Source organism: Carcharhinus amblyrhynchos, chromosome 18 (genome assembly GCF_965287045.1).
Source record: "Carcharhinus amblyrhynchos chromosome 18, sCarAmb.v2.hapA, whole genome shotgun sequence".
Lineage (NCBI taxonomy): Eukaryota > Metazoa > Chordata > Chondrichthyes > Carcharhiniformes > Carcharhinidae > Carcharhinus > Carcharhinus amblyrhynchos.
This window is the reverse complement of record NC_137341.1, coordinates 13095622-13105913: the sequence shown is the minus strand read 5'-3', so window position 1 is coordinate 13105913 and position 10292 is coordinate 13095622. Positions and strand designations below refer to the sequence as shown.

The 10292-nt window shown below is 41.6% G+C and overlaps 1 protein-coding gene across 2 annotated transcripts in view; it reads right to left on the bottom strand.

The window, feature by feature from the left end:
- radil (Ras association and DIL domains) overlaps positions 1-10292 on the bottom strand; it is a 132524-nt gene that overhangs the window by 14680 nt on the left and 107552 nt on the right. For both annotated transcript variants that reach the window (XM_080206394.1, XM_080206395.1), the window contains exons 9-11: positions 6685-6857; positions 3015-3165; positions 400-590 (exon numbers count right to left, since the gene is read on the bottom strand). In XM_080206394.1, the coding sequence (XP_080062520.1) occupies positions 400-590; positions 3015-3165; positions 6685-6857 (515 nt within the window). The remainder of the gene's footprint in view (positions 1-399; positions 591-3014; positions 3166-6684; positions 6858-10292) is intronic.

The following is a 10292-nucleotide window of genomic DNA, read 5'->3' as shown; positions in this document are numbered from 1 at the left end:
ATTAGACAACCAATTCTCTATCCACACTAACACCTTACCCCAACTCCATGCACCCTAACCTTCTGAAGCAACCTTTTGTGAGGCACCTTAAACGCCTTTTGAAAATCGAGAAACACCACATCCACCGGTTCCCCTCTGTCTCCCACGCTAGTCACATCCTCATCGAAATCCTACAGATGCTGTCAGACCGGCTGAGTTTTTGTTTCATTTCCAGCATCCATAGTATTTTACTTTTATTTTTAATGTAAGCCTACTTGTGACACAAATAAATGAACTTAAACTCGTCACATAATCTCCAAAAACTAATCTGGAGAATTTATGAAAATCCAAGATAAATTCTTTCTTCAGACTTTGTAGTGAGTAATGCTCTTTGGAATGAAAGACAGTCATTTTGTTTACCTGTAACTCTTCAGTTTTAGAATATCCATTGGTTAGCTGGAATTTGGTGCGTAGGCTCCAAAGGAAGTGGCGTATGTACAGTAAATGTCTGTACATGTTGTCATCTATGGTCACAGCTTCCAGATCCACCTTAAAGTTGCTTGTGGGCAGTACTATTGGAGGATATTTATCAAAACTCAACAGAATGTCCTCTGTCAAACAGAAAATATATAGGAGCTTGTCACACACAAGAGACGACAATTAAACCCTGCAATGTCTTGCCTATCTGCAATTTATGAATAGCATCCATTTTCTTCCATTTGATCCATTTTTTTCTTAACCTTCTCCTGACAGTGTTGGAGCAACTTAGCTGAATTTGGGAAGTGTTCCAATATTGCTGTGCTAAGCTAATGAAATATGAATTAAAACCTAACAGAAGTACTGCTCTATTTTGCCACACACTGAATATGAAGAATACCTGACATAGAATAGCCATAAAGCAAGATTGAAACAAACACAGTTTGAGGTGATTATCAAGTCTGCTATTCGTCAGAAACTATTAATATGTACGATTATTGCTAGCAACTATTTCTTTTGTAAAATGGTTGTACTGTTAAGGCAAGTCAAATTACTACATAAATTCTTATCCTATATATGTATATATTATTCTATTAGCCTCCTTTGAACGTGTTTTCAATAAATCATGACTCAAATATATTTACTTTAATAGTTTTTACAATTATTTATAGACACTCGTTCCTTCCTGTGGTAGCACAGTAAAATCTTGAACAACTGTGAAAAAGATGCAAGGCTTATAATAATCACTTTTTATCTTCCATTCTTTTAAAAACAATGGCTGGAGTGTTACAGCCATCCATGCTGGCTGGATTTTCCCATCCAGCTGCAATGAACAGAGATTTGGCAGGGTGCCAAATTCTCTGACTTTGCTGCATTGGGAGTGTGGCATTTCACCGGAAAGCTTCTGCAAAAAAAAATTCTGCTTACAGTCATCAAGGTTTACAGCATGGAAACAGGCCTTTCGGTCCAACTTGTCCATGCCGCCCTTATTTTTTTTTAAAAGCGCTCAGATAATCCCAATTGCCTGCATTTGGCCCTTAATCCCTTTCTACCCATCGTATCCATGTAACTATCTAAATGCTTTTTAAAAGATAAAACTGTACCCGCCTCCACTACTATCTCTGGCAGCTTGTTCCACTCAATCACCACCGCTCTGGACACTCTTGTATCTCTCCCCTCTCACCTTAAACCTATGGCCTCTTGCTTTAGACTCCCCTATCTTTGGGAAAAGATATTGACTATCTACCTTGTCTATGCCCCTCATTGTATTATAGACCTCTATAAGATCACCCCTCTGCCTCCTACACTCCAGAGAAAAAGTCCCAGTCTATTCAGCCTCTTCCTATAATTCAATCCATCGAGTCCCAGTAGCATCCTAGTAAATCTTTTCTGCACTCTTTCTAGTTTAATAATGCCCTTACTATAATGGGCTGACCAGAATTGCACACAATATTCCAAGTGTGGCCTTACCAATGTCTTATACAACTTCAACAAGACGTCCCAACTCCTATGTTCAATGTTTTGACCGATGAAACCAAGCATGCCGAATACCTTCTTCACCTCTCTGTCTACCTGTGACTCCACTTTCAAGGAACTATGAACATGTACTCCTCGATCTCTTTGTTCTGTAACTCTCCCCAACACCCTACCATTAACTGAGTAAGTCCTGCCTTGGTTCAATCTACCAAAATGTATCACCTTGCATTTATCTAATTTAAACTCCATCTGCTATTTGTCAGCCCACTGGCCCAATTGATCAAGATCCCACTGCAATTGGAGATAATTTTACTCACTGTCCATCATGCCACCAATCTTGGTGTCATCTGCAAACTTACTGACCATGCTCCCTATATTCTTATCCAAATCATTAATATAAATGACAAATAACAGTGGTCCAGCACTGATCCCTGAGACACATTGCTGATCACAGGCCTCCAGTTTGAAAAACAACTCTCTACAACCACTCTCTGGTTTCTGTCAAGAAGCCAATTTTGTATCCATTTAGATGCCTCACCCTGGATCCCGTGAGATTTAACTTTATGCAACAAACTACCATGCGGTATCTTGTCAAAGGCCTAGCTAAAGTCCATGCAGACAACATCAACAGCACTGCCCTCATCTATCTTCTTGGTTACCCCTTCAAAAAACTCAATTAAATTTGTGAGACGTGATTTTCCACTCACAAAGCCATGCTGTCTGTCCCTAATCAGTCCTTGCATCTCTAAATGCCTGTGGGTCCTGTCTCTCAAAATACCTTCCAAAAGATGTGAGGCTAACTGGCCTGTAGTGCCCAGGCTTTTCCCTGCAGCCTTTTTTAAACAAAGGCACGACATTTGTCACTCTCCAATGTTCAGTCACTTCACCCGTGACTATTCAAATATATCAGCTATGGGACCCGCAATTTCCTCCCTAGCTTCCTGCAACGTCCTGGGATATACTTCATCACGTCCCACAGATTTATCTACCTAGATGTGCTTTAAGACATCCAGCACCACCTCCTCTGTAATATGTACACCCCTCCAGTTTCTGTCACTTCTCACCGGGAATGTTGGCCTCACCTGTTTTATACGTTGTTTCTCTTTCTTCAGCACTTGGCTGCCATGTTGCAATGGGACCCACTCCAGGTGCAAGTTGGTAGTGTGTTAGTATGTGAAGAAGTTGGGATGTGTTCAGTGCATGGAATTCTCTCTTGAGGCAACTCCAGCTGGACTATGGAAAAGCAAGAGAAAGTATAAATCATCAAAGGGAGGTTTCACTTGGGGGTGGAAACATTGCACAGTGGTTCCTTTAGTAGTAGTGCTGATAACATTCCTCAACATTGTTTGTATTCAGTCTAAGTCATAGGTTGCAGATGGAAACATGTAAAGATGTGTTTGTAGACCTGTATTTCAGTATGCCCTTTTCAGGACTGTGTACTTATAACACAAAATCCTGAGTGGACTAGACAGACTGGAGGAGGCAAGCATGTTTCCTTTTGTGGGAGAATCTGGAATTAATGATCACTATGTGTTGCCACATTTAAAACAATGACAAAGAAAATAAGTTCCCTCTGAGAGTTGTGAAACTTTGGAATTCCCTTCCTAAAATGGTGGTTGAGGCAGTCTTTGAAGATCTTTAAGGCAGAAATAGATAGATTCTTGATAAACAAAAGAGTGAAAGGTTATCGGGGGGGGCGGGTGGGCGGGCGGGGGCGGGAGGGGGGGCGGGGGCAGGGGCGGGGCGGGGGCGGGTGGGGTGGGGCGGGGGGGCGGGGCGGGGCGGAGGCAGGAATGTGAAATTGAGGTTAAAATTAAATCAGCCATGATCTTATTGAATAGTGGAGCAGGCTTGAGGGACTGAGTGGCCTACTTCTCCTAATTCGTATCGTAGCTAAAAAGATATTCAGACACAGCATTCGTGAGTGATCAATCCTTTATTTCCTTCTTATCAGTAAGGATGGTGAACTGAAGAATTCCTGTGGCTTCTTCAGTTTGCTTTGCTCAATTGTGTATAGTCAGCTTTTTTATAGGGCACAACTTCTAGTAAAGATAATTGTTTCTAATATGCACATTGATAAATTATTTACATATGATACAAAGAGGTAGGCCTGAGACAACAGCTGTTTCATCACATCCCATTGGTCATAGTCTTTACTGGCAGATGGATGGAATGTCTGTTCAGACAATAGTCACTTAATCATGTCATTATTACAGTTTTGGTGTTGTTAGCAAGGACATTCAACTGTGTCCTGTTGATAGGTCATAGTGAAACATCCACCTTTTGTCTGCGCTATCTATTTTATGGTACATGAGAACATAAGAACATAAGAAATAGGAGCAGGAGTAGGCCATCTAGCCCTTCGAGCCTGCCCCACCATTCAATAAGATCATGGCTGACCTGTCGTGGCTCAGTTCCACATTCCCGCCCTCTCCCCATAACCCTTAATCCCCTCTCTCATCAAAAACCCATCAACCCACGTCTTAAAAATATTTAGCGAGGTAGCCTCCACCACTTCAACGGGCAGAGAATTCCAGAGATTCACCACCCTTTGAGTGAAGAAGTTCCTCCTCAACTCCGTTCTAAACCGCCCCCCTTTTATCTTGAGGCTGTGCCCCCTAGTCCTACTGTCCTTTCTGAGCAGGAAGAGTCTCTCCACCTCTATCCTATCCATCCCATTCATCATCTTATACGTGTCAATGAGATCTCCCCTCATTCTTCTAAACTCTAACGAGTACGAGCCTAATTTATTCAGCCTCTCCTCATAGCTCAACGCCCTCAACTCCAGCATCAGCCTAGTAAACCTCCTCTGCACTCCCTCCAAGGCCAAAATATCCTTGCGTAAGTACGGCGCCCAAAACGGCACACAGTACTCCAGCTGCGGCCTCACCAATGCCCTATACAGCTGCAGCAAGACCTCCCTACTTTTATATTCAATCCCCCTCGCTATGAAGGCCAGCATCCCATTAGCCTTCCTGACCACCTGCTGCACCTGCAAGCTGGGTTTTTGCGACTCATGCACAAGGACCCCGAGGTCCCTCTGCACCGTCGCCTGCTGCAGTTTTTCGCCACGTAAGTAATAATCCTTCCTACCATTATTCCTACCAAAGTGGACCACCTCGCACTTGCCAACATTAAATTCCATTTGCCATTTCTTGGCCTATTCGCCCAGCCTATCTAGATCCTTCTGCAGACTCTCCACACCCTCCGCGCAATTTGCCGTTCCACCAATCTTGGTGTCATCAGCAAATTTCGACACCCTACACTCGGTTCCCTCCTCCAGATCATCTATATAAATGGTAAATAGCTGAGGCCCCAGCACCGACCCCTGGGGCACTCCACTAGTCACCATCCGCCAATCCGAATAGCACCCGTTGACCCCCACTCTCTGCCTCCTATTTGACAATCGATCCTCTATCCACGCTAACACCCTACCCCCAACTCCATGTCCCCTGACCTTCTGCAATAACCTCTTGTGAGGTACCTTGTCAAACGCCTTCTGAAAATCAAGAAAGACCACATCCACCGGCTCTCCTCTATCCACCGCCCTAGACACATCCTCATAGAACTCCAGTAAATTCGTCAGACACGACTTCCCTTTAACGAAACCGTGCTGTGTCTGCTCTATCAAGCAATTCCTCTCAAGATGCCTCGCTATTTCCTCCTTGATGACGGATTCTAACATTTTACCTACAACAAACGTTAAACAATGGCGTAACATTAGCCGTTTTCCGCTCTTCCGGCACTTCCCCGGAATCCAGCGACGTCTGGAAAATAACCACCAAGGCATCCACTATCACCTCCGCCATTTCTTTCAGAACCCTTGGATGCATTCCATTCAGTCCTGGCGACTTGTCCACAATCAGCCCCCTCCAGTCTGTCGAGCACCACCTCTCTAGTAACAGTAATGTCATTGAGACCCTCCAGTCCTACCACCTTTCCATCTCTAACACCCGGCAAATTATTCACGTCCTCCTCCGTGAAGACAGAAACAAAAAAGTTATTCAAAACCTCAGTCATATCCCCATCCCCTACCACTAAGTCCCCCTTCGCAGAGACAGCCAGTCTACAGTGAGGGTCCTACTAATTTTCCTGGCCCCCTGGCCAACGGCATGCCGAGTTTAATTCTGCTCTCCCACAGTCCCAATTAAGAAGTCATCTACATATTTATTGAGCAGGAATAATTTGTAGATAATCAGTACCAATTCTTACTATTATAAAGTAGCAGACCCATGTTGATCGAATTTTCCTGAAACCCTTACTTGCTGACTAATCATAAAAGACTTTACATAACACACATGAGCATGGACACGTCCCCTCACCCTCCTTATATGGTGAAAGCATTTCATTTTTATATAAATATTACATCTGTTTAAAGTTTATTTATTAGTGTCACAAATAGGCTTACATTAACACTGCAATGAAGTTAACAATGTGTAGCTATCTGTAACACTTGGAATAAATATGGAGTAAGGAAAACATTAAATTGGTTCAACCACACATTTTTATAGAGGATGTGTTGTGTGAGTGTGATTTGCCTGCTATATATAATGGCTGGCATAGTTATGATTCTGTTTCACTCACTCTCCCATTATTCAGCCTTTCATTTTAAGTGCTTCGCTATCTGTATAATTGAAATTCCTACTTTAACAAAATGATTGTATGCTAAACTATGGTAGGACAGCTTGGTATGTTACAAAGTGGCAGGGACTATAACTACAAGAGTTAATGTACTAAAAGAGAAGCCATTACCTGTATGAGACAAGATGTTGGGACAGCCAGAAGCCTTACAGCACTGGTGAATTTGAAAAAAAATTCTTCTGCGATGTTACCCATTCCTACATTTTGTATCCACTCCAGCAAGAGGTGGAAGCTGGCTTGCATCTGTTCCCCTTTTGACCAGTGAAAAAAACTTTGCCTTGAACCTGTACAAAGAAAGCACAGATAATCAAATCGGCTAGCAGAACTCCTAGCTCTGGAGTCTCTCCGCTTTGTTTGTATATTCTGTGCACGTCTTTTGAGATAAAGGATGACTGTGCAGGGAAGTGGATCAATTTTCCACTTTGTCCCCAGTGAGAGCATCCAGAAAGCTATGACCTAGGAGGAAATGGTGTAGAAATCTGGTTACATTGTATTGACCATTTTTATCTAGTCCAGCCTCACGAGATAACCTTCTATTGCATACTTGGGACATTTTCCACACTGTTAATTTTAAGACCTGTCTGAATATTATTAACTGGTGTGGGTTTGATCATGTCTGAAGCCATTTTAATGTATTGGAAACAGGACTGTGTTTTTAAAATTGTTAAATAGTTAATTTGGCATGGGAAAAGAAAGCTTTCTCCTTGGGGCTCATAAAAATCTTTATGTGACCTATTGTGGTGTCAAAACAATGATTTGATTCTGCTCCACAAACCAGTTCATGCTCCAGCTAGTATTTTCTAAGATTGTCCAGTATTTCTCAATAGAGCCATGGACGTCAATGTTTCAGACTAGCAGACACATTATATTCTGAAACTATAACATCAACTGACATTTCAATGGGAAATACTACATCAAAATGTCCTAACGTTCCTCCCCAACACACAGCTAGCCTTAGAGAATATTACCTGAGATATTACAAACATCTTTTTCTGGAATTCTCATTTAGCTTAAGAAATAAGACTGTAGCATTTGCCAACAGTATTGCTTATGACAATATCATAGAATCCTGACAGTACAGAAGGACGCCATTGCCTATCAAGTCTGCACTGACCACAATCCCACACATTTACTCTGCTAATCCTCTGACACTAGAGTCAACTTAGAATAGCCAATCAGCCTAACCCGCACATCTTTGGCCTGTGGGAGGAAACCGGAGGAAACCCATGCATATAAATGCAAAAATCCTTTAACACATACACAATGAATATTCCAATATATTACATTTATTTGAAGTTTCAATTTTTGTTATTTTCCCTCCCTCCCACCATCTCCCCATCCAAATTGTTAAATGGCTGAAGTGCTTGAGAATGAACTGCATCATCAAAAGCTGATGCAATTCAAGTAGAAAGTTAGGGTACAGGCACCTTTCAGGCTACACTTTATATTTCTCTATGTGCTCCGAAACCAGACTGAATTGATTAGGTACTTTGGTTCAGTGTTCTTTCTGTATGTCCAGAAAGGAGCAATTTGAGTAGAAAGAGCATTGGTCTGAACTATTGTGCCAGCTGTGAACCTGTTTGTCCCCAGAATTGTGTGAACTGAGCATTTTCCTTTTGTCACCGCTTCTATCTGTCACTGAGAATGAATAGATAACTTCTCAACGAGGTATTTAAAAAGCTAGAATCTTGTTAGTCAAGGCATTGATTGGTCCTGGATCAGCAGAAGTTGTGTGATATTTTTGATGAGACATAAATGACATTATCCACCCATTTACAGTCATTGGTGCTGTTCTTCCTCCTCCTCATCCAAATGCAACCACTTCCAGAATGTATGACACTGGAGAAAGTAGGAAACCTGACATCTTCATTCATAAGGGAAGCTAGGAAATAACTTCTGGATTGGTTTTTGAAGATTTGTTTCTCTGTAATCAAGAATTTTGGGATTCTCATTCCCCTTATCACAAAACATAAAGGAATTAATTTTAACACCATACAATAGTGTAAAATATGTGACAGTGACCCTGTTTTACTTCTTTCAATTTTTAATTCCATTAAAGTTAGCGCTATAAAATGAAAAGAGATGCTAAACAGAATGGGGATTAGCGAGCACTAGTTTTACACTATTACACAAAATGTGTTTTCTGTAGGAATTTCCATGTCATAGAGTCATAGAAGTTTACAGTGTGAAAACAGGCCCTTTGGCCCAAATTGTCCATGCTGCCCAGTTGATTATTTTGAAGAATAAGGAAGAGTAATGGAAAGCTAGTCAAGCAGCATCAGAAGTGAATGGATATCTCTGTCCGTACATTTAAAATACAGAAGTAGAGATACACCTCGTGTGCATAATGTGTCCATTTGTACCCGTGTGTTGAGTGAGATAGGCACCGAAAGAGTGATGGTTCAAAAAACTATCCAGAAGGTGTTTAAGCTTGCTTTTGGGTGTGGCCAAGATGCTCTGACTAGGCCCAATCGATACACAGCTCTGCTACTGTTGATTTCAGAAGCTTGGTGATTTTTCACTTTTCCACAACCATTTAAGTGAGGCCTAAATTGAAAATTATTCAAGTTTTACCAACACTGGCAACCTGGCTGTTCTGCCAAAGTTGCACACATTTCAGACAGAAGTTGAAGATGGAGTTTTATCATTGGTTTTAGCACCCTAAAACTAGACCGATTCATTGATCTCATTGAGACGTTTAAGATGATGAATGGGATGGATAGGATAGAGGTGGAAAGACTCTTCCCGCTCAAAAAAGACAATAGGACTAGGGGGCACAGCCTCAAGATAAAAGGGGGGCGGTTTAGAACGGAGTTGAGGAGGAACTTCTTCACTCAAAGGGTGGTGAATCTCTGGAATTCTCTGCCCGTTGAAGTGGTGGAGGCTGCCTCGCTAAATATTTTTAAGACGCGGGTTGATGGGTTTTTGATAGGAGAGGGGATTAAGGGTTATGGGGAGAGGGCGGGAAAGTGGAACTGAGCAACGACAGATCAGCCATGATCTTATTGAATGGCGGGGCAGGCTCGAAGGGCTGGATGGCCTACTCCTGCTCCTATTTCTTATGTTCTTATGTTCTTATTTCTTTACTCAACTTTGTGTTTTGGGTGTTTCATTGTACTTTGGTTCAAATTCATGTTCTGCTTTAGTATCTCAACATTTAGTACATGCTTGTGAGATGAAATAAATCTACGATGGTCCAGAAAATATTTTTCACATCGAGTTGTTTTCCTCTTTTATATTTTACCTGCTTTTCATATACTTTCAACTTTTACATCTTCCGAGGACTTTCTTTAAGACATCGTTAACAATTTGGCCATTACTCAGCTTTTTCATAAGTAATTTTCCTCTCTTTCTATTTCTTCCCTTCTTTCCTCTGCTGACCCTTCCACTCATTTTGACCATCCTCTGATACATTACTAAAGTGGATTCAGACATGGCACAATGTGAGAATGATCTTAACTGATCCTGATCTTGTTCTGAATCAATGGCTAGGCATGCTGTTTCCAACAGAAGTCACTGGATATCTTTAGACACCAGAAACACCATCAATGTCACTTTTCCTACCTGCCTGGGATCATAAGGCCAGTCGTAGTATACTAATTGTGATGATTATTCGAAAACACACGACACAAGCATTAAATCTGCAACTTGTCTAGGTGGTATGGCTCAGTCACATTGCATTTTATTAACTAAACTACCTGGATGTTTGAAATTAATTT